The sequence below is a fragment of the Bufo gargarizans genome, chromosome 2, assembly GCF_014858855.1.
Source record: "Bufo gargarizans isolate SCDJY-AF-19 chromosome 2, ASM1485885v1, whole genome shotgun sequence".
NCBI classification, from domain to species: domain Eukaryota; kingdom Metazoa; phylum Chordata; class Amphibia; order Anura; family Bufonidae; genus Bufo; species Bufo gargarizans.
In genome coordinates this window covers 61,625,098-61,650,335 of record NC_058081.1, presented here as the reverse complement: position 1 = coordinate 61,650,335, position 25,238 = coordinate 61,625,098, and the positions used below count along the sequence as shown (strand labels likewise).

The window sequence follows — 25,238 nt, the reverse complement described above, 5'->3', positions numbered from 1 at the left end:
CAAAGTCTGCTGGTATGTTGTCACCACAACGTAATTCGGTCCATACCGCAAAAAGGGCTTTATAACTGCACCGCTGAACGGCAAATAGGCCCTATTTTTTTTCCACTTTACAAAACGCTTTTCAACATATAAGTGAAACACTGAACAGCGTATATATTTTTATTTCGCCACTAATACACTGCAAACAGGGCTGTAGAATATATCACTGCACCGCACAAGGGCAAGTAAGACTTACTGTAGAAATATTTCCTTGTAATAAACCCTGTTATTGGCTGTATCAAACAGCACTAGCAAGAACAGTTTGCTGGAATTACAGAGCTGGCAATTTGGATCCCCAGTCAGTGCAGCAAGGTGTAATAGGATTGTTCCTATTACCCAGGCTGTAACCTCCCCTACTGAGCCCTGTTCTACATAAATGCTGTGGAATGATTCCTCCCTATCCTTTCCCTGCACTTTGAATAGTTTTTTCACCACAATCAAGTCTTTTCTATCACTGTCCCTAGCGCCTGCTGACGTCTCTCCCTGCACTAAGTATACTCGTAAATGGCTGAATCCAAGATGGCTGAGGCTAGTTATAGGGCTGTGACATCACCGGGCTGACTGGCTCATGCATGGCATTATGGGTGATCCCACCTTCCCAGAGTTCCTTGCTCCATGTCCTCATACATGTAGCAGCCATTTTAGGGAAAAAAAAAAATGCGATTCGTTACCACGAAGCGTGAGGAAATTCGTATTCGTGCAAATCGAAGTTTTCCTGAAATTCGGATCGAATTCCACTTCGTCAACTTCGATTCACTCATTTCTATCTGTCTGTGATAATAAATGAGATGCCTGCGAAGAAGTGATCTCTGCAGCCAATTGTGAGGTGTTTTGAAGTTTTTTTTCCTCACAATATATATAGTGATCTGGAAAATACTAAATTCTTAAATATGTTCAACATAATGCCTTGATTAGGTTATTTTCTAATGGATCATTCCATATTAAAATTAATTTGTGTCCGCGTAATGCAAATGCAAAAACATGACTGCCCACTCCAGAGCGAGAGCTGCAAGAACTCTATTACGTACCTGTTCTGATAAGGCATGTGGAAATGCAAAAACCCTTTAACTGCTCTGCAGGTCTTCTTACTTGCAGTACCACTTTTTACCACTTTAGTCAGCAGCAGCTTTCACATTGATAGCAATGAAGCAGCACCCCCAGGTGGAGACAATATTATATATTTTGTGTAAACAGAGCAACTGTCTACGCTTACACGCTACCTGGTAGAGAAACAACTTGAGCATCGTATGTTCTGATTTTCTAACTTCCTTAGTTTTACATGATATTCTCATTATCAGGTTATTTTATGCTGCTGCTCCTCCTTTTTAAAGGGGCTCAAAGGGGTTATTCCATGATTAATGTAAAACATGAGAATAAGACATCATATAGTACATGAAAATCTCTTTCCAACAAACCTAGAACCTCACATGGATCCAGAGATCTGCCCATTCATGGCTCTAGTTCAGGGTTGCACAGCCTGCTGCCCCCAGAGGCAAGGTTTGCGGCCCCCGTCCTGCTGGACAGAAACACAGCTGATTGTGCGATCAGCTGCGTTTCTTCCTGGAGCGCCACACAGGGAAGGCTGACAGCTCCTGCCCCTGCACTGTAGCAGGAGTCCGGATCAGGACGGGTCCCTGGCTATTGGTGAGAGTGGGGGAGCCGAGGAGAAGGCAGGCGCAGTTTATCAGCGCTTCTGCCTGTTCCTTAAGGAGCGCTCTGCAGTTTAAACCATGTCTTGGGGGCAGAGGAGTGCAGAGCTGCAGAGTCAGAAGACCCTGATCAGCTCTGCCCTGTACAAAGTCCCCCTTCCCCACAGAGCAGGCTGGTTTCCCCTGTAACTGGGGCTCCTTTGGATTCTCCAGTTACAGTGGAAATAGTAAAAAAAAAAAAAAAAAAGTGTCCCCCCAAGGTCTTTCATGGACCTTTTGGGGACAAATTATGTGGCAAAAAAATTATATATATATATTTTTTTAAAGTAAAAAAAAAAATAGAAAACGCAATAAAAAAAAAATTATAATACAAATAAAAGGGAAAGTGCAAAAAAAAAAAAAAATAAGTCTGTGTCCCCCAGAGGACTTTTGAACACACAGTGTTACTAAATAAATATATATACACACACACACATTGTATATATATATATATATATATATATATATATATATATATATATATATATACACACACACATACATACATACATACACACACACACATACACACATACATACAAAAAAAAAAAAGAATTTTAACAAATAATGTAAAAAAATAAAATACAATAAAAAGGAAAAAGTGCTTAATAAAATTGTTCACTGTCCCCCAATGCCTTTTTTACGACCTCTTGGGGGATATATGTGGCAAAAATATATAAAAAAAATAAAAACAAAAAAAAGAAATAAAGTCATTATATAAAAAAAAAAAAAAAAAAAAAAAAAAAAAAAAAAAAAAGGAAAACTAAAAAAAAAGTCAGTGCCCACCAAAGGTCTTTTTGTAGCAAGTAAAAAAAATAATTATAATATTACATAAGAAATAAAAATGGCCACATAAACCAAAACCATCACTATCATCACCCCATTCACATGAAACTATACATATTATATAATAAAACGATCCAAAACAAAATAGGGAACTACTTATAATAATTTGCATATTTAAAGAATGAGCTATAGTTTGAATAAAAATGACAGTTTCCTGTACAAAAAATATCAAATAAACTAAGGGTACTTTCACACTTGTGGCAGTGTGATCCGGCGGGCAGTTCCGTCGTCGGAACTGCCCGCCGGATCCGCCGATCTGCCGCTGACAAAGCATTTGTGAGACGGATCCGGATGCGGATCTGTCTCACAAATGCATTGCAAGGACGGATCCATCTCTCCGCTTGTCATGCGTACCGACAGATCAGTCTTGTACATTTTTACCGATCTGCGCATGCCGGAACGACGGATCCGGCATTCCGGTATTCTGAATGCCGGATCCGCGCTAATACATTCCTATGGGAAAAAATGCCGGATCCGGCGTTCAGGCAAGTCTGCAGTTTTTTTCGCCGGAGAGAAAACCGTAGCATGCTGCGGTTTTCTCTTTTGCCTGATCAGTCAAAACGACTGAACTGAAGACATCCTGATGCAACCTGAACGGATTACTCTCCATTCAGAATGCATGGGGATAAAACTGATCAGTTCTTTTCCGGTATAGAGCCCCTGTGACGGAACTCTATGCCGGAAAAGAAAAACGCAAGTGTGAAAGTACCCTTATATAAAACTAAAAAATATAATAATATATTAAAAAGCCCTGTGTCATAATAAAAAGCTGCAGGTTATTTTGGTAGTCCAACAACTAAAAATGTTACAAGTGTTTGAACCCTGTGCTCTAAAAGTGACTGGTCATTAAGGCCTTTTCAGGCCTGATCATTAAAGGGTTAACCAATAAGTGTTTTCCCCACTAATAAGGCCTCATGCACATGACCGTACCGTGTTTTGTGGCCCGCAAAGCACGGATACAAGCCTTGTGTGTTCTGCAGAACTGTTTTGCGGAACGGAGCAACGGATGCGGAGAGCACACGGAGTGCTGTCTGCATCTTTTGAGGCCCCCTTGAAGTGAATGGGTCCGCATCCGAGCCGCAGACCAAAAACAACGGTTGTGTGCAATACAAGTGCTTCCTTGTAATTGTAGGGCACCTACAGTATATCTAGGGGTGCAGGAGGCGGTAATAACCAGTGAGTGCCGTCCTCTGCAGTGTAAGTAAGTGCTTACTGGTTATAGTCTCGCCGTCTCCATCTTCCGATCTCGGAGCACCTCTCCAGAACATGACCGACTTCAGCGGTGAAACACTGCTTGTGGCCACATCACCACTGAAGCCAGTCATTGGCTGGAGCGGAGCATGTGACTATACCCATAGCCAGCCGGATGTGAACAGCGCAGGGACCGGAAGATGGAGACAGCGGCAGGGAGCAGGTAAGTATGATTCTTCTGTTTCAAGGCCATGCTGCAGGAATGTGTCAAAAATCATTAGTCTTCATAGCAGCGCTCATTTCCGATATCTGGTATAATCATGCCGCTGATCAGCTGATAAACAAGCGACCACTCGTTTGTCGGCTGATTTGCATGTTTTATCAGGATGAAAGGTGTACAATTATTGTCAGCACATCTCACTGTGTAACCAGGAATGTGCTGCCAATAATCAACAGAACTGAATGAGGGAGCACTGACTGTGGTAGCGATCATTCCTCCCCATTCACTTTGCATCAGCCTGTGTAATAGGCTGATGCAAACAAGTGCTGACTAACTTTTATTTTTGCGGCCCCTTGAAAGAGAGCAATGTGACAATGCAGCCCCCAGACCAAAAATCGTTGTGCACCCCTGCTCTAGTTGCTCTACTAGATTTATTGCAAGCTGGCAGTTCAGAGGGGGATGCTCTTTATTCTACAGATCTCTACCTATCTCAGCTCAGGGGATGTGCCCTTTCTGCTTCAGCTATCTCCCTGTAACGGTCACAGAAGATAAGGCTGTTGGCAGTCTAAAGAAGGAACTGAGCATGTGCGTCCATTCAGCGAGGTGGACAGAGAATTAAGGAAAAGAACAAACAGCAGGTGACGCTAAACAGTTTTACTGAGTAACTCAGTGGCTATACTAATTTTTGTAATTACATGCAATTACTAAAGCATTCAGATCCAGGTACGGCTTTAAAAAATATAGAATATTTTTCATCTGAGCCAACCCCTTTAATAGGGAGACAGTAATGAGCACCTGAAGCTTATGTCCCTTGAGAACAAAAAGATTGGGCACCTGATACCTGTCGTTGAAGGAAAGCCCAGGACACCCCCCATACACATTACACAGTCCCATTTTAAATCCTATTTATGACCACCAACATAAAAATAAATGCATAAAAAAAAATAAAAAATAAAAAAAGACCTTCTGAAGCAAGCCCACAATGACCAATTTGAAACCATATATAAAAATAAGAAATTAAGCCGAATCTCTTTATTAAGGGACTTGTACTGGAAATAAGAAAGTTTTAGAACATAATTTAAAAAAATACAAACTGAAAACATAGCAAAATATATGTTTTTTTTGTTTATAGCAACTGAGAGCTACCAGCCAATTTACTACCAAACTGGTATATATTTCATAATATTTTTTTCTTAAAAAGACATGTAAATATATAATTCATATTTATACATTTTCTAGCTATATACACAAGGAAAGCATTTACCATTCCGCTGCCCATATTTATATTACATAACTAGCATGAAACCTGTTTAAAAAAAAACAAAAGTCCCCCATGTTTTCTGGATAATCTAATCCAGGCCTTTTATTCTGGAACTTTGCCCCTGGGTGTAGGTCTGAGCTATGCTTATTCTAGAACCAGACTACCAAGAGGCTTTTGGGTAAGAGCTAAAATATAGGCCTGACTCAAACAATCAAAAAACAGCGATAAAACTGGAATATACCCCCGTACCGATAGCTGGCCAGCAGAGTTTCATATGGAATAAAATCAGTGTGCGAGATTTGGGAACAGTCCATTTGTGGTAGGTGCTTTTAACATTCCTTCAGTTTATTAAGACATGACACATTCATAATATATGAAGAAAAGTGGTGTCCATATCAGTGTGTCTGCATTTAGGATTCAGTTCAACTAATGGTGGACAAGGCTGCGTAGAGACTTCTTTGGAGAAAGACCTTATCCCAACTCTTCATGCCGTAGCATATGGTCAACTGCATTTGTATCTTTTTAATGGCTAAGGCATTCTCGTAACGTGTAGAAAACTGAAAAAGAGCAAGATCGTTATGCATAAACAGACTCCAAATCACAGGTTTATGGAGACGTGAAGGTAGACGATCATGACTTCAGATGGCATGGGAATAAGCTTGAGGAGAATATAGATGCCCGTCCAATGAATACGTATGATGAGGTCATGCGTTTTCCCACAAAAACTTCTAATGTTGTACCTATAAGATCATCAGATGTTCTGGGGTTGACACCACCAGCCATAAGTTATGTAATACTTGGGCCCCACCTCCATTCCAAACATCTGAAATATAAGGAGTTCCATCAATGCATGAGGTAAGACTAAAGACACCGGCTCAAATGGTCCATTAGGTCTTGGAAATTGAGTAGTTTGAATGTTTTTCTTCTTTTTTTCAGGAATGCATAAAACCAAGTGTCCTTTAACTGGGATGATGACCTAGGATAAGGTGATCAACGCTTTTTAAGTCCTCCAATAGCATATTTGGGAAGACATGGTTCATCTGGTAAAGGATCATGAGAAAAAACTGAATCTTCCCCTGATGAACACGTGGAGCTTCGTGTATCGGGGAAACACGGAGAATACTGACCGACTGGCATGACAAGGTCGAGGTACTCCTAAAGAAAAGAGAAGGAATATGTTGACATAGGCCTGATTCGGTCAATCAAGAAAACCAGCAATGAAACTGGAATATACCCAATATTAATAGCTGGACAGCAGCATACTGTTCCACCTCCCTAATATGAAAGCCAGCCATTACCTGGTTAGAGCTTAGCGCTACAATTCGGTCTAAATCTTCCACCAGTTGTACAAAGGTAGGTCTCTGGCTGGGGACGGCATGCCAGCAATCTCTCATCATCATGTATCTGAGAAAATAGGGCACAACATTACAGGATGGAATGACCCTTGAGTAGAGTTCAACCTGATATTCCCACCCAAAAACCCCCAAAATTTCCAGCAAGATGTGGACAACAGCAATAAGTGAGTAACAATTCTGCTGGTCTGTTTGCCAAGCAGGATCTATGCCAAAGTACAAGCGAGAATGATGGTTGGGCATACATCCAAATGAAAAGCACAAATGAATTTAGAAAAGGGGATAGACACCCACTGTAGAGATATATATTAGGCATCAATACAATAAATGAAACATCCATAAGAGGACTTCTTTAAAAAAACTGTTCTGTACTCACAACTCATTGGTGCAATTTGTTGGCTTGTCCATCCGATGTCCTTCCTTCAATAACTTAAACAGTTCTTCCATTGGGACACCAGGGTATGGAGAACCTCCAAGTGTAAAGATTTCCCACAATAAAACCCCAAATGACCACCTAGAAGATAATATCAATATGTCTGTGTTAGTTAACAAATCCATACATCCATATCAATGATTTATGGATTACTTAAGAGAACAGCAACATGAAATGATACTTACACATCACTCTGATGAGTGTATATTCGATCAAATAGAGCTTCTGGTGCCATCCATTTTACTGGCAAACGACCCTATAAAAATAGAGATAAAGTCAATGTAAAACCTTGCCAAAAAGAAAAGAAAAAAGATGAGGTGAACAGATATTCAAATATAGCGTTGATAACCAGGCCCACTATTACAACCAGCATTGCTTGAGACTGACATTAAAGGCTATGGATACCTTTGGAGCAATTTTTTTATGATTGCACTTTACTAATTGTGGGCTAAAAATATATTTTTTTAAATTAGTGTTTATTAAAAATGTTCAGCCATTTTGAGCTGCAGGGGTTAAAGGATCATGTGTTTGCAGAGTATCACTTCTCAGTCCTGTCAGCCTACACTCATGTAAAGCCTCATCTCTGATCTTCTGACCTCATAAACCTTGATTATGGCTAAACTGATCAAACGGATCAGAATATGACTTGAAAGAGTGTTTAGGAGGTCAGGAGATCAGCGATATGGCTTCACACGAGTATGACTGACATGTGATACCCTGAAAACAGACTGATTTTTTATTTTTTAACCCCTTTAACTGAAAAACACCTGAAAATGTTAAACACCAATTGAAAAATGATTTTTGTGCAAAATGGGTAAAATGCAATCATAAAGAAATTGCTCCAAAAAGGTGTCCATAGCCTTTGAGTTTGCTGGCAAATCATTATTTTTTGCCAGTTTCATCACTTACCATATAACCACCTCTTAGGAAATGGGAATGACCTATAGGCCGTCAAGCTTAATAGACCTTTCCCTTTTACCTTCCCCTCGCTGGGAACATGTAAAAGTTGAGGATGCTGCAGTCTGTTTTAGGCTGGTGCTGCGAGAGGGGAGGAGGGAGCTGACTGGTGAGAACACTGCTCTTCAGATACACCACAAATAAATTGCCAACTGTGCATATTCTGTCTGTCTGTCAACAGCTATTCCTCCCACCCCCATCTCTCTATGCTAACTTTCCTGAGTGTACACGTGTGCTGAATGGGGAGAGGGAAGTAAGCCGCTGCCAGACACCTCTGGGGGCAGTTTGTCTTCCTTGAGAGCAAAAGTACCATGTCTGAACCTTCTCTCCCCAACACTATCAAGGGAGAGTCCGAACACACAATACACATCATATAGATGGACAACAACGCCAAAATTATTATTGGGTTCAGCTTATGTTAACCCATTGCCTATTGGCACCATTTACAGAAACAACGGAGAGGAAATGAAGAGACCAAAGATCTACAGGTTACACACATTTCAGGCTTCACTTGATGTAATGCACATCTACAGCTGTTTCAGGAGGGATGTAGAATGATCAATCGGCTATGGATAATCATGAGCAGGTACATGAACTTCTGAGGACAAAAAAAAACAAAACACTTACATTTGTTGTCTTTTTGTAATAGTCAATGTGGTGGATATCCCTGGCAAGACCAAAATCGGCAATCTTCATCACATTATCCTCCGTGACGAGAACGTTCCGCGCTGCTACGTCTCTATGAATGCACTGCACAAAACAGTGAGACACATGAAATGACGTATCATTTATCACAGGACTGAGTATGAACTGAAACACAGTGAACTGTACAGAAATGATTGCGTACATTATTAGGGATGAGCGAATCGACTTTGAATGTTTCGCATAATACTTCGTTTGAATACTGTACTCCGTACAGTATTAGAATGCATCTGCTCCTCTTAGCCGAAGTTATAACTTCATAAATCAATTTCTACTGTAAAAAAACATTTCCCGAACTCTGGTTCGGTTCCACGCTCCGTACAGTATTAAAACGAAGTATTATGCGAATCGACTTTGGATGTTTTATCCGATGTCAATTCGCTCATCCCTAATTATTATAGGTGTTAGGAATATTTTACCATAATTTGTTACCTACAGTAGGGGCCCTGTCATAGGGAGATTGTGTGTGTGTGTGTGTGTGTGTGTGTATATATGTGTGTGTATATATATATATATATATATATATATATATATATATATATATATATATATATATATATATATACACATATATATATATACACATACACACACATATACATGTATATATATATATATATACACACATACACACACACACACACACACACACACATATATACATATACACACACACACACACACACAGTTGCAAGAAAAAGTATGTGAACCCTTTGGAATGATATGAATTTCTGCACAAATTGGTCATAAAATGTGATCTGATCTTCATCTAAGTCACAACAATAGACAATCACAGTCTGCTTAAACTAATAACACACAAAGAATTAAATGTTACCATGTTTTTATTGAATACACCATGTAAACATTCACAGTGCAGGTGGAAAAAGTATGTGAACCCCTAGAGTAATGACATCCCCAAGAGCTAATGGAGTGAGGTGTCAGCCAACTGGAGTCCAATCAATGAGATGAGAATGGAGGTGTTGGTTACAGCTGCCCTGCCCTATAAAAAACACACCAGTTCTGGGTTTGCTTTTCACAAGAAGCATTGCCCGATGTGAATGATGCCTCGCACAAAAGAGCTCTCAGAAGACCCACAATTAAGAATTGTTGACTTGCATAAAGCTGGAAAGAGTTATAAAATTATCTCCAAAAGCCTTGCTGTTAATCAGTCCACGGTAAGACAAATTGTCTATAAATGGAGTGGCCGTCCTGTAAAGATGACTACAAGAGCACAGTGCAGACTGCTCAATGAGGAGAAGAATCATAGTGTCAGCTAAAAATGTACAAAAGTCTCTGGCATATGCTAACATCCCTGTTAGCAAATCTATGATACGTAAAATACTAAACAAGAATGGATTTCATGGGAGGATACCACAGAGGAAGCCACTGCTGTCCAAAAAAAAACATTGCTGCACGTTTACAGTTTGCACAAGAGCACCTGGATGTTCCACAGCAGTACTGGCAAAATATTCTGTGGACAGATGAAACCAAAGTTGAGTTGTTTGGAAGAAACACACAACACTATGTGTGGAGAAAAAGAGGCACAGCACACCAACATCAAAACCTCATCCCAACTGTGAAGTATGGTGGTGGGGGCATCATGGTTTGGGGCTGCTTTGCTGCGTCAGTGCCTGGACGGATTGCCATCATCGAAAGAAAAATGACTTCCCAAGTTTATCAAGACATTTTGCAGGAGAACTTAAGGCCATCTGTCCACCAGCTGAAGTTCAACAGAAGATGGGTGTTGCAACAGGACAACGACCCAAAGCATAGAAGTAAATCAACAACAGAATGGCTTAAACAGAAGAAAATACGACTTCTGGAGTGGCCCAGTCAGAGTCCTGACCTCAACCCGATTGAGATGCTGTGACATGACCTCAAGGAAGCGATTCACACCAGACATCCCAAGAACTGAAACAGTTCTGTAAAGAGGAATGGTCAAGAATTACTCCTGACCGTTGTGCACGTCTAATCTGCAATACAGGAAACGTTTGGTTGAAATTATTGCTGCCAAAAGGAGGTTCAACCAGTTATTAAATCCAAGGGTTCACATACATTTTCCACCTGCACTGTGAATGTTTACATGGTGTGATATATATATATATATATATACACACACACACACACACACACACACACACAGTAGATATAAAAAGTCTACACACCCCTGTTAAAATGTCAGGTTTCTGTGATGTAAAAAAAATGAGAAAGATAAATCATTTCAGAACTTTTTCCACCTTTAATGTGACCTATAAACTGTACCACTCAATTGGAAAACAAACTGAAATCTTTTAGGTAGAGGGAAGAAATAATAAAAATAAAAAAATGTGGTTGCATAAGTGTGCACACCCTCTTATAACTGGGGATGTAGCTGTGTTCATAATTAAGCAATCACATTAAAAATCCTGTTAAATAGGAGTCAGCATACACCTATTATCATGTAAAGTGCCTCTGATTATACCCAAATAAAGTTCAGCTGCTCTAGTTGGTCTTTCCTAAAATTTTCTTAGTCACATCCCACAGCAAAAGCCATGCTCCACAGAGAGCTTCCAAAGCATCAGAGGGATCTAATTGTTAAGGTATCAGTCAGGAGAAGGGTACAAGGCATTAGAACACATGGAACACAGTGAAGACAGTCATCATCAAGTGGAGAAAATATGGCACAACAGTGACATTACCAAGAACTGGACGTCCCTCCAAAATTTATGAAAAGACGAGAAGAAAACTGGTCTGGGAAGCTACCAAGAGGCCTACAGCTACATTATAGGAGCTGCAGGAATATCTGGCAAGTACTGGCTGTGTGGTACATGTGACAACAATCTCCCGTATTCTTCATATGTCTCGGCTATGGGGTAGAGTGGCAAGACGAAAGCCTTTTCTTACGAAGAAAAACATCCAAGCCAGGCTACATTTTGCAAAAACACATCTGAAGTCTCCCAAAAGCATGTTGGAAAAGGTGTTATGGTCTGATGAAACCAAGGTTGAACTTTTTGGGCATAATTCCAAAAGATTTGTTTGGTGCAAAAACAACACTGCCCATCACCAAAAGAACACCATACCCACAGTGAAGCATGGTGGTGGCAGCATCATGCCAAGGGGCTGTTGTTCTTCAGCTGGAACTGGGGCCTTAGTTAAGCTAGAGGGAATTATGAACAGTTCCAAATACCAGTCAATATTGGCACAAAACCTTCAGGCTTCTGCTAGAAAGCTGAACATGAAGAGGAACTTCATCTTTCAGCATGACAACGACCCAAAGCATACATCCAAATCAACAAAGGAATGGCTTCACCAGAAGATGATAAAAGTTTTGGAATGGCCCAGCCAGAGCCCAGACCTGAATCCGATTGAAAATCTGTGGAGTGATCTGAAGAGGGCACAGGAGATGCCCTCGCAATCTGACAGATGTGGAGTGTTTTTGCAAAGAAGAGTGGGCAAATCTTGAGAAGTCAAAATGTGCCATGCTGATAGACTCATACCTAAAAAGACTGAGTGATGTAATAAAATCAAAAAGGTGCTTCAACAAAGTATTAGTTTAAGGGTGTGCACACTTATGCAACCATATTATTATTTTTTTATATTTTTTTCTTCCCTCTACCTAAAAGATTTCAGTTTGTTTTTCAATTGAGTTGTACAGTTTATAGGTCACATTAAAAGGTGGAAAAAGTTCTGAAATGATTTATCTTTGTCTCATTTTTTTACATCACAGAAACCTGACATTTTAACAGGGGTGTGTAGACTTTTTATATCCACTGTATATATCACACATACATATTTTTTTTATTTTTATAAATCTGTATGTCAGCTCCTTCTAGTGGTGGCTGAAGGGAACCAGAATTAGATAATTTAACTCTATGTAGAAAAACTAAGTTTTGACCTCTTTAAAGATGATTTGGCTGTAGGCCCTCAACATACAATACCCTGGGCCCTCAGTCAGTGTCCAACTATCCAAACAATCAGTCTGCCTATGACAAACAGTTTGTGTAGTCTCAATGTATACCTTGACATACACTATTTTACAGCAGAAGTATACAACTGGTGGCTCTTCAGCCGTTATAAAAACTGCAACCCCCGGCATGGTCAGATAGCTGCATGGTAGGTTGGTTTCCCACGGAGCAGCCGCAACCTCGCCCACCCATTGAAACCAATTGTCCACAAATATGAGGGTTAATAGAGGCATTAACCCTTGCAACCATGTGCATAAAACGAAGACTAAGGACACGTGCACACAACCTTTATTTTCCATCCATGTGCCATCTGCATTTTTTGTGGCTAGCACACGGATAGATTCATTTCTAGGAGTCTGCCAATTAATGGTGTGCAGTCCACATCTGTGTTTTCATTCAACAAATCTTAGAACATGTCCTATTCTGGTCCGCATTGCAGATGAAAATGGCCATTTCTATTAATGGGAGTAAGAAAAATGCGGAGTTCACATGGAAGGTATACGTATTTTGCAGACCAAAATACGGATACGTTCATGTGCATAAGGCCTAATACTTCACTTCTGCTGTAATGGCCACTGTAGGTGAAAAGAGCAACCAATGACTTTCAAGCTGATGTTTCCACGGGCTCTCGGGAGTTGGACCTGAAAACATTAGCAGATTTCCACAGCTGCTCTCATATTAAAGGTGTCATCCACCTTTGATTCGGCATTGTGTCACTGGGCCTACGGAGGGAAGCATACTCACCTGCTCCCTGCATCACATCAATGGGTCACGTAATACATAGGTGTATGTCACAACTGTGGGACACATGCCCTTCCCATCAAACTGGATGTTGAAAAGTTGGACCTGAACAGGCCAGAAGGGACCGAAGAAGCCGAGACATTGTGGCAGGGTCCTCAAAAGTGGATAAATCCTTGAAGGCTGCCCATACACAATGTGTTCTGTATACAGGGGCTTAGCTATAGGGGAAGCATCTGCTTTGGGGTCCAGACCCACAAGGGGCCCCCTAAGGAGGAAGACTAAAGGATTTTATTGTCAGAGGCTCCCGGGCCTTGTCTGAGAGCTCGATCTTGACTAGCCTCAGGAGTGGGGTTTGCACGCGAGTTTGGGGTTACGAAGAAGTTGTTGCTGGGGTGGCCCATTCCAAAATTTGCTGTGGGGCCCAATCAGTTGTAGTGACGCCACCATCTGTATAGTATGTACAGGAGTGGCCTGGCATTTGGTGGTGATCTGCATTGTACAGGGGGAGACTGTAGCTGAGGTGCAGTTTACGCTATGTTGGAGGAAAAATACATGTGTTTTTGCTATTGTTTTCTATGCTTTTGCATGTTTTAAAAGGTGAAACGTTAAAGAAATGCATTTCATCTGTAAAAATACAACTGTATAGAAAACCGGAAAAAAAAAATAAAAAAAAATAATGGGAATTTTTCTGATGTGGTTTTAACCACACCTCAACTGCTATGTGTGACTAGACTGTAAAGTTGTCTGCGACGGTCAAGTTTGACTAAGCAAATTCATAATTTGTAAAATACCTTTTTAGAAGCCAGATATTCCATGCCCCGAGCCACCTGATAGGCACAGGAGACTAGATCTTTGAAGGAGAGCAGCTCGTCAGGGGCGCAGATAGGATTGTAACAATATTCCATTCCTGGTGGACGTCTTGCACGCAAGTACTCACGCAGGTTTCCTTTGGAGGCATATTCTACAATCACATATAGAGGACCTAGAAAACCAGACACGACAAAAAAAAAATTAAAATAATCAGAAACATATGACTGATCGATCTGGATATTGTTACAACTTATTTTCTAGAAGAGAAGTCTCTATCTTGCCTTGAATTATCTTCCATGAAATTTTGCAAAATTCCTCACTCTTTCAGGTTACATTTTACAGTCTTTTGGAGCTTTAGGAGTATATTCACACATGGCAGATTTCTTTACTATTTGTTTACACCTCCCATTGAGAAAGTAGAGCAAGCTGAGCTAGGAATCCCTCTGTCTCCACTTAACAGCCACAGGCTGTGTGCTGGGAGCAAGGGTGCACCACCAATGAGGCCAGGTGAGGCGATCGCCTCAGGCAGCACCAGGTAGGGGCAAGAAGGGGGCAGCGGAAGGTCCATGGACAATGAGCGCTGTCATTGTGGCAAATTGGTTAGGTTAAGAAATTGGCATTTGGGGGGGGGGTTGCCGTTTCAGTTTTTGCCTCAGGCAGCAGAAAGGCTGGGTGCACCCCTGGCTGAGAGAGGGGAGGAGGAGGCCGACATGTGAGAACACAGCTCTTCAGATACATCACAGGGAATTCTACATTGCCAGCAGCCATCCCTCCCAACCCCCTCCCCTCATAGCAAGAATGCCCTTGTTATATGAACACAGTACACACATTAGCCATGTTGATCATTTTTTAGCTCAGTCAGCTACTATTTTTACGCTATATATTTGTCCCTGCAAAAACTTACCATCTTGCGTGCAGGCTCCAAGAAGATTAATTATATTTTTATGCTTTCCTATCATTTTCATCATTTCCATCTCAGAAATTAGATCAGAAAGGTCCTTCTCGCTGGCGTCAGCTAAAATAGGAAGAGTACAGGTAATGATATGGTAGGAATGAAAGCGGAAGACTCCATCACCCTCCCTCCCAGTCACCAGCTTTTCCTTTCAGATGTTCCCAATATCATAGTGGCCCAGAGCTAAGCTCTGTTCAAACTGGTATATATGTCATATCCATAGGACTTCATTCACTGATATCCTTTGGGCCTCCACCAGTCTGATAGATGTCGGAATACCTGGTTTTAGCTCAGTTTAATACACTTTTCTATGAAGAGGCATCATGCATTCATTTTCTTGGGGGGGTGAAGAAGGCCACTCTATGGTCTATACAACAGCATACATCAGAGCCTTCATCAGGCATATTCCTGCCATCTGATGGAAGGCCCAAAGGTGATGGGATCTATGAGGCAGTCTTCAGATAGGAGACACAACACTTAACTGCCTCCTCATTTCAACTATTGTTGGGGAGTCCACACCACCTAGGCCCCACTGATCAAATCTTTTGACAAGTCACTAAGTCATACACATTTTTTTTTAAGACAGTTCCACTTTAAAGGGGCTGCTTACAGTATTAGAAAGATATGGCTGCTTTCTTCCAAAAACAGTGCCAGACCTTCCCACAGGTTGTGGTTGGTATTGAAATTTAACCCAATTCACTTCAATGGAGCAAAGGCTACTTTCACATGTGTGGCACAGCTCTCCGCAGACTTTTCTGGCAGAGAATGCCAGGAATTGGCCGGACAAAAAATGTTGCCTGCAGTATTTTATGTTCTACCCAATCCCAGCATATTTGCCAGGGCGTGGCCAGATCTCTGCCGGATGCCATTAAAGTCAATGGGGTCCGGTGGGCTGGCAGCACTATCTGACAATACCAATCCAGAGTACTCCGGCAGGCTGTTCTGTGCCGAAACAGCCTGGCAGAGAGCTGTGCCGCAGATGTGAAACTAGCCTAAGCTGCAATACCAGAAACAACCCATGGATAGGCATGGCACCATTTTCAGGAATCCTTAGGCCTCCTGCACTCGACTATAAGTGAACGCACATAACCCTGGGTTCAGACCTGAGCGTTTTACAGCGCGTTCCTACGCGCTGTAAAACGCACAACAGGCAAGAACCAATGATTCCCTATGGGAATGGTTCTCACTTGGGCGTTTTACAGCGCGTACGATCGCGCTGTAAAACGCCCAACGCTCAAACAAGTGCTTGAGCTTTTTTTTTGGCGTTTGTCGCGCGTTCCCGCACATAGATATTCGGGAACGCGCGACAATGTGTGCACGGCTGTCTCTGTATGCGCGCTTGTATACGCCCGTACAAGCGCGCATACAGAGCGCTCCTTTCGGAACGCTCAGGTCTGAACCCAGGGTTAGATCTGCACAAATTTCTGTGCGTTTATGCAGCATATCCTCACCAAAATCTGCAATGTATAATTGCAGACTTGGGTGCGAATTTAATGCAGTTTTGCCAAAGATCTCACCATTCCATTAAAAAAGGGTGAAATCTGCAGCTAAAAAAGCAGAAATAATTGCTGTGCCATTTAATTTGAAATCCACACGGCAGGTCAATTTCCGTACGGAAAAACCGCACTTATTCCGCAATGTGTGCAGGTAGCCTTAGGGTATGGCCACACGGTCAGGTTTGTGCATGCGGTTTTGGAAGCCAAAATCAGGAGTGGATGGCAAAAGGAGAGAACGTATAAAAGACAGATAAAGCTAATCTTTTTTGAATTGACTCCTAGCTTGGGCTTTCAAAACTGCATGCAGAAACCTGACTGTGTGGCCGTACCCTTACTCATTAGAAAGATCCCTTGGCAAGAAGCTAATTACAAAATGTTCCCCTGTTGGCACTGTCAGCTGTAATCGGTAGGGAAACCTGGCAGTAAGTGTTCCATTTCCCTGCAGCGCCACCACAGGAAAGAATAAAGCATTGCACAGTGCATCACATGAATAGATTGTCTGTGTAATGCAGGACAGGTTCTCTGGAGCGAGTTTTTTTTTTTGCAGAAACTCTTGACCCCAACCAAGAGATGATGATCCTGAATGGGTGATCCAACCCGAATATTAACTCAGGACTTCCTAAAAGGGGTTTTCTAAACTAGACAGCTCCTTTAAGGACACCTATCAAACAACCCATCGCACTGATCTTTGAAAGTCAGAAATGATGAAACAGATCAAATATCCAAACAAGCCTCAAGGAAGTGGATCCAGTGGAAAGGAGAAAGTCTTATATAGCAAATGCTTCTCAAAACCCAAGGAGACTTACATTTTAACATCTTCACTGCAACTTTGGTGATTCTGTTCGGTTTTTCCTTGTCCAGACCTATGGCCTCTGCCATAACTACTTGACCAAAGCAGCCTTCCCCAAGCGGCTTTCCAAGGATTAACCTGCAGCGAAGAGCAGTGTCAACCATCTGTAAATGGACAAGGCAGTATAAAGTATTAAGGGAATGGACCATGATTAGGGTCTTCTTACCTGTCTCTTGCTACCTCCCATCTGGGGTCTTCAGGAAGCTCATATTCTGACACTCCAGCCAGTATGGGTGTACCACTTGATGACAACCGAGAGGGTCTTACCAGTATCACTCCTGAATTCATCGAAGAACTTGAGTCTGCCGACACCTGTGTCAGAATGTCAGAACCAGCAGGTTACCATCATACCACCATTATTCATATACATGTTTTGTAAAGAGTTGATGAAGTGTTCTTTAAACTAGGAAAGAATTGACATCTCAATAATGAAGGGTGGTACTTCCATCTGATTGAGCCAACGATCTGCATATAGAAGCTCACCCAATGATCAGAGTTGCCAACCGTCCAGAAATTTCTAGACAGTCCATAAACATAGGTGACTTTTTTACTGTGTGTTCTGTGCACACCTCTAAAAGTGTCTGTGCGTGTTTTTTTTTAGGCTGGTGGTACTTATAGTGAGCTGCAGACCTGTATTACTTTTACTATTCATTAAGTTTTTCCAATTTGTCCATAAAAGAAAGGTTGCCCCTATGTGATTTTTGTGCAGAAAAAATAAAATAAAATTCTGGTTGGCAACCCTGCAAATGATCTACACTTTGCAAAGTAGAATTTGGCTAGATTGTCTAGTTACCAAAAACAAACAGAAAAAGCAGATGAAAATAAAGTTGTGGTCAGTCTGTCGGTCAATGGCATCTGGTTTAGCGGATGAGTCAGAGATAATAGTATTTACCTGGAGGTGTTACAGAGGAAATGGCAAAGTATAGGGATTGCATGACACAAAGCAGTTATTTCAAGTAACAGCCATGCAGCTATAAAAGCTTATGTATCCAAAACAAAACCCTGTCCATATGTCCCTGTTAAGATATATGGATCTTATAGAGGGGCCTCAGATCAGCAGAACAAAGGGCCCCTTCAATGTCATTAGACACACTAGCTCATACCAGGCACAGTCACAGGTGCACTATACGTAGGTAAAAACGGAAGGGACTGAGGTGTTGCAGAGGTCAACTGATCGTCGGGAGTCTCATAGGGGTTAGACCTCCCTCACCAATCACACATTGATTATCTATCCTAAGGTCATCAGTGGTGTTATCCCAGACAACCCCTTTAAGGCCTCTTTCACACGACTGTATGGCTTTTTCAGTATTTTGTGGTCCATTTTTTCATAGAACTGTTGTTCCGTTTTTTGTTTCTATTGTGTTTCCGTTCCGTTTTTCCGTATGGCATATACAGTATACAGTAATTACATAGAAAAAATTGGTCTGGGCATAACATTTTCAATAGATTGTTTTGCAAAAACGGAACGGATACGGAATACATACGGATGCATTTCCGTATGTCTTCCATTTTTTTTGCGGACCCATTGATTTGAATGGAGCCACGGAACGTGATTTGTGGGCAATAATAGGACATGTTCTATCTTTCAACGGAAACGGAATGCATACAGAGTACATTCCGTTTTTTTGCGGAACCATTGAAATGAATGGTTCCGTATACGGAACGCAAAAAACGGCCCAGTAACGGATAAAAAAAACGGTTGTGTGAAAGAGGCCTTAATGATACAAATCAGTGTTTTGTATATTCTATCTTTGTGGGTTCATGTACGATGACTTATATTTAATGTAAGAGTCACCAAAAACAAAAAAGGAATTCTTGCGGCTCCTGCATTGGACGTAGTAATAACCACAACTCCAATTAGGATGCATAATGAGATGCATTTTTAGGGTGCATTTTAAAAGGGAGTCTGTCGGCAGATTTGAGTGCTGACACAACTAGGTGATCCAGAAAGGTTCCTCACTATGTAGTGATCAGTGCTGAGTGGAAGCTGTAGTAGTCTCCTGGTTGCATGCTCTAAGTGTCACTCAGAGCAGGGGGTGAGGGGTTGCAAAGCAATTTACTGCAGAGAACTCTTCACAGTGAGGGTCCACCTCCTGGGCACTTGCAGAGTGTCGAAAAATAAACCCTCACTTTCTCACTCCTAATTATAAAATCTGCAAAAAAAGTATGACTACTCACCTGGCACCAAACCAGTCAGCAGTTTTGCAGGGTCAAAACTACTGACAGACTCCCTTTAAAGCACTTTTATAGCTAAGGATAGGAAACTAATTTTCATGTACTCCATTTTGTGTTAATCGAGGGGGAGGGTATCCTCATCTCTTGCCCAGAGCAGAGGGCGGTTACACGAAATGTCTCTCTATGGAGAACCTATCATGTAATGTCCTTACACAAACATCTCAATGACATGAAGGGTCACTGAGCAACAATCTATTCCCCCTGTGGTGGCACTGCAGAAATATTAAGCTCTTACTGCGAGGTTTCCTCACAGATTACAGCTACAGGGCAAAACGGATATTCGGTTATCTGCTTATTATCAAAGGACCCTTCTAAAATGTTCAGTTTTGCTTTAGAAGAAATAGTGTACTGAACGACTATGTGGACTATGAAATACCAATTATGGATAGGTTACAGTAGTCCAGGTGAGAAATGATTAGGGCCAGGATTATTTTTTTTTTAAATAGGGACAGATGTGGAAGTTATATTTTAATGTAAGTTGCGAAATAAAGTACAGATCTAGAATTCAAAGCAATAGGAAAATGCAGATGAACGGATTATTTTATGTATATCTAGTGCATTGCAATCCACTAGACCATTGAGAGTGTTGTGTAGGTAATGCATTGTAAACCCCCTATATACTTTCTGTTACCTGTCTGCGCAGTGGTATGCTCTTGGCCAGTTTGTGGACAGCCATCTGACTATTAAATTCGGTCTTCTTGGACGGATGTTTCATCTTAAGGATGATGATGGTCACCAACATGGCCGACACAATGGCGGCTCCAGCACAGTAGATTATAATCTCCAGATGTAAGGACGTCGTCATAAGTGATGGTCTCTCTTCTGTAGCTGTACTCATGCGTACAAGAAGTTTATTACGGTTAAAACATTTTCAACATTTTTTTCAATAGAATTATTCTCCAAGAAAATGCGCATAAATCTGCATATATGGTGTATTACTCATAACCAGTGTAAACGTGTAAATGAACAAAAAGTTCATGCATTTCATATCATCTAATAGCTAAAACAGTATAAAAACAAAAGGAAATAGTTCAATTATTGCATATTAATAAAAACGCACAAAGGTTTGAATTAAAAAAAAAACAGAGTTGAAAGTAAAAGAAAAATTTATATATATATTATATATATATATAGAAGAAAAAAATGAGAAAGTATAAAGCCATATACCGTATACAGATTACCCATGCAAGATGGACAGAAAAGGACACAACAAGAATACTCTGTTGGCTACCAGTGCTTTTTTTATTTATTATTTTTGTTAATTTATATATTACATACAATTTACATTTATCTAAATTTTTGTCTCAATTGCTAAAAAAAAAAAAAATGTAGAAAATAATGTAAAAAAAAAAAAAAGTAATTTAAAAGGACAGAAAAAAAAACACTGGAGCCCTCAACACAACACATGCATTTCATATCAGCCAAAAAGAATCCAGTTTTTGGGACATTTCAAAGCAAAGCATTTTAGAACTATAAATTTAGTTGCAATTCCCCAGTTACGAGTTAAGTCAGGATAATACAGGTCACATGGGCCTGCTAAACACTAACTTTACCGAGTTGTCAAATAAAATCATTTGCTCATACAAAGTCTCAGCCTACAGCGCATACTAGACTGAATGACCAGAAAAGGTGAGGGTTAAGTTCAAACAATGCAGGAAGGATTATTGTTTTTTCACATTTTACGTTAAAAGACATATAAAATTAATTTTAAGTTTTTTTCTCATTTTGCTTTATGTTCTCTTTGCTGGCTATGTAATGGATTATACATACGCCATACAACCTACCAGAGTAGTCACTAAGATCAGCATGGCCTGCGAGTTAAGAGGTTACTTGAACCCGGAATGGTTTTTAGCATTTTTTTTGCTTTAAGGTGTTGTACGGTATTATAAAAAGATGTCCGATTTCTTGCCGAAACAGCACCACACCTACCCATGGGTTATATCTGGTATTGCAGCTCATCTCCGTTCTCTTCAAAGGAGCTGAGCTGTAATACCCGACATATCCCACTGACAGGTGTGACATTTCTGGATGAAAGTGGAAATGTTTATTAAACCTTTTGATATCCCTTTAAGGGTGTTATCTAGTTTAGAAAATTAATTTTCTAATATTTTACACAGGAGTCTCCCCATTCAGGACTCTAACTATTGGCAGAGAACGACTGCAAAGAATATCTCTAATTCTGGAGGACCCAGCATATCTATACATTACATTGATAGCTCACTCATTTCAATGGGTGTGGTGTAATGCTTCATTTTGCCTGTGGGGGTGCTGTAGGGAAATTAAATTATTGCTAGACAGTATGTAATCTGCTAACCATAGATGGATGCCTTTTAAACAAGCATTCGACAATACAACAACTTGCATTGACCACCAGGTGTGGCACGGCACATAGCACACAAAGCTGTCTGGATTTTCATAAAATTGTTATGATAACATTGATCCAAATTTGTATTCATTTTTTACTGTGTCAATTATTTAGGTTTAGAATTAAGCTGAAGTCGTTTTTAATAAAAAATGTGGCTCTAGGCAACACCGGGGCTTTTAGCCGATATTAAAAAGGGAATTAAAATCTATGCTTGTATACAGCTCGGCTGACTCAAAAAGGTATAATTACTCACCATGAAATTGCTAACACAATATCTAATACAGAGTGTTATAATTTAGACAACTTTAATATGCATAATACATGTATTGTCCTTTGGGTAATCCTGCTCAATAACTAAGTTTGTTTCTTTGCAGAACACCATCCTATTTGAAAACTAAAATTAAGGCTTTCCAGTCAAGAAAGTTTTTGACTGCTTTTTTTTTTGTTGCAAAAAAAAGGACCATGAGTTGTGTCTAGTACAGCAGCTTGGCTTCACTGAAGTGTATATGGCTGAGCTGTAATACACACACAAGCTGTGGACAAGGGCAGTGCTAGAGAAGCCTAAAAAACTAAAATGTGAAAAAATATTGAAGGTGTAAAACTGGGTACATAATTCTAGAGCTGGATTCTTTTGGGTCTGAAATGCATGCCACATTTAAGAAGATAGAAGAAAGAGAACCTTATATACCTTCAAGAACGGTCAACCATGCAGAATGATAAGAGTGCCCAATGGAATTAGCAGCCAAGCAGGTATACTGGCCAGCATCCTCAAAAGAAACATTCGTCAGGTGGAGAACCTCCATTTCCTTGTCGGTGGTGTTGACTCCTGCAGTCTATAGAAGAACAGCATCCAAGAAGGGGGGAGGAAATGGACAAGCGAAATGCCATGAGAACCAGAAGAGATGTGGGCAGGTGCTGTCCTGGAACCATGCAAGGTGCCATGAACAGCAAGAGAAACCACTGGAAGAAATCTGGTTAGAAGATTTGAGGAATACGTCTCCTTTTAGCCTGACCTAAAGAGAGGCTACCTTAGTTAAACCCGTCACCAAAATCGAGACCTCCTGCCCACTTAAAACATGCTAGAGATTGGCAACATGGAGAAATGAGACCTGAGTGTGACAGCCTTGTTTGTTTCTAGAAAAGGGAAACATTTAGAAGAGGTTAAATACAGAAATAAAGAGTCCAAAAGTATTATGGATAATTTTGAGGAAAGCTGGGTGACAACCAATATGACCAATCACTTCAACCCTTAAAGCTTCCCAAGATAAAAAAAATATTGAGACATGGGAGTAGCTATAAGCGGTGCAGGGACCCTCTACCAAGGACCTGATACCTGAGATGGCCCAAACACCTCTCTACTAACGGTCCTAAAAGACACCATAATTATAAATGGTCCAAAGTAGATGGGTAACCTTGTTATAGAGTCTGCATTGGGACACAGAAGTTATAAGTTAAACCTCTAGAGTTTGAGGATGCACCGTATAACTGGGTAGACTTCCCCTCAGAAAATTACAAAATCTGGGAGAAGTAATGATGGCCATAGTTGTTGTTACAAAAGTTTTTCAAAGACAGATATAACAAACAAAAAGATGAACAGATTGTTTTCAATACTGGAGAGATTCCAGGGAAGATATATTGGAAATGTTTCAATTTTGGATAGAAATAGGATTAAGATTTCGATATACTCAAAATCCTTTATAATTACGTGCATTGAAGAAAAGTGACTTTGTCATGAGTGTCTAACTTTACAGCAACGGATTAAATTCCACTACTTCCTGCTGCAGCCATTTTGGAACACTTTTGTTATCAACATGACTAAGATGTGCTCCAAGAGCCAAGAAGAGTGGCCAAGCAATCCAAAGCTATAAAGATCTGTTTAGCTGGAACAGAGATTTTCCACTCTTGATGGACAAAGACCTCAATAATTTCCAGATGGTCTGTTACGATGTGTATCATTTATGAATTCCAGTGGTAATGTAAAGTAGTTTTGTAGGAAAGATTAACCTGGGCAATGGTCTCCAAACTCTCTCAGGGGAGTTGTAGTTTCCCAACAACTTGAGACCACTGATCTATAGGAATATGTTAACGTTTGATTGGAGTAGTTTCCCCGAGAACATCAGCATCTTGGATGCAGTGGAGAACACTAGGTGGTCATTAGAAGATTAGTTTGGTAAAGAGTAGAAAAAAAAAAAAACTAGAAACAGGCATCAGAAACGAAACCAGGCTGCACACAAAAGTATTTTTCCATGGAAATAAAGCAGACAAAAAAGGGGGAGAAATACAATTTGCCCGCTGAGAGTTTTGCAGAGCAATTGTTCCAACAAGGTTCTAAATTTCATTTGAGTTTTCTGGTGTTCTCAGGAGGTGTCACCGATTTTTCATTATTTTTTTTTTACCTTGTATCTCGGGTCTGGTGACGGTAAGCCACGCAGACTGATTGGCCTCACCAATATAATTGGACACTTTACATATGTATTCCCCACTTTCTGCCTCTGTCACATTGTACAAGGTCAAAACTTCTGCGTCTGAGCTATATATCCCAGAGTGCTGAAATAAACCGATAACACGAGGGGTCAACACAGCAACATCATCACAAGTATGAGTGCAAGCTCTGCTGATCTATTGAAGTGTATTGACTCTTAATTGGAAGATGCTTAGAACCACTAGGGCTTCATTATTATAGCCTTTGTCCATAACATGGCTTCTTTCTTCCAAAAACCGTGCCACATATGTCCACAGGTGATGAGCGGTATTACAGTTTAGCATCATTCACTGCAATACCAGACAAAACCCATGGACAGCTGTGGTGGCGTTTCATGGAGTTGCCATGTTTTTCTAATCCTGGACAACCTCTTTTAAGAGACTACTGCTGGACACTATGACCGCCAGTAACATTCATCAAGTTGTGGTTGCTATGGGCAGAATAACAGTGTAGTTGCCCTAGTGTACACATTTTCATACGTGGTGCCAGAGAAGAGTAGCAGTAGTCACCGAGTCTGGAAGCTCTAATACTGCTGAGCAACCTTGTTTATGTGGAGAAGTCCTTTAGGAGAAGTCAGCACAACAATATGGCTTCAAAATTCTTCCAGCATGGACCATAACAGTTTTAGATGATGCACTCAGCACATTGAGTATATTCAAAAAGTCACTTAGGCA

General features: G+C 40.6%; 1 protein-coding gene across 5 annotated transcripts in view; it reads right to left on the bottom strand.

The window, feature by feature from the left end:
• Positions 1-4,986: 4,986 nt before the first annotated feature.
• Positions 4,987-25,238, bottom strand: part of FGFR1 (fibroblast growth factor receptor 1) — an 82,307-nt gene continuing 62,055 nt past the window's right edge. For 3 of the 5 annotated variants that reach the window (XM_044279029.1, XM_044279028.1, XM_044279032.1), the window contains 11 exons: positions 22,771-22,915; positions 20,343-20,545; positions 17,649-17,794; positions 17,439-17,560; positions 15,089-15,199; positions 14,166-14,356; positions 8,615-8,737; positions 7,216-7,286; positions 6,974-7,111; positions 6,544-6,649; positions 4,987-6,400 (listed from right to left, as the gene is read on the bottom strand). In XM_044279029.1, coding sequence (XP_044134964.1) covers positions 6,236-6,400; positions 6,544-6,649; positions 6,974-7,111; positions 7,216-7,286; positions 8,615-8,737; positions 14,166-14,356; positions 15,089-15,199; positions 17,439-17,560; positions 17,649-17,794; positions 20,343-20,545; positions 22,771-22,915 — 1,521 coding nt within the window. In that variant the 3' untranslated portion in view covers positions 4,987-6,235. Of the gene's footprint in view, positions 6,401-6,543; positions 6,650-6,973; positions 7,112-7,215; positions 7,287-8,614; positions 8,738-14,165; positions 14,357-15,088; positions 15,200-17,438; positions 17,587-17,648; positions 17,795-20,342; positions 20,546-22,770; positions 22,916-25,238 lie in introns of all 5 variants that reach the window. The other 2 variants (XM_044279031.1, XM_044279030.1) reach the window with 2 other exon arrangements.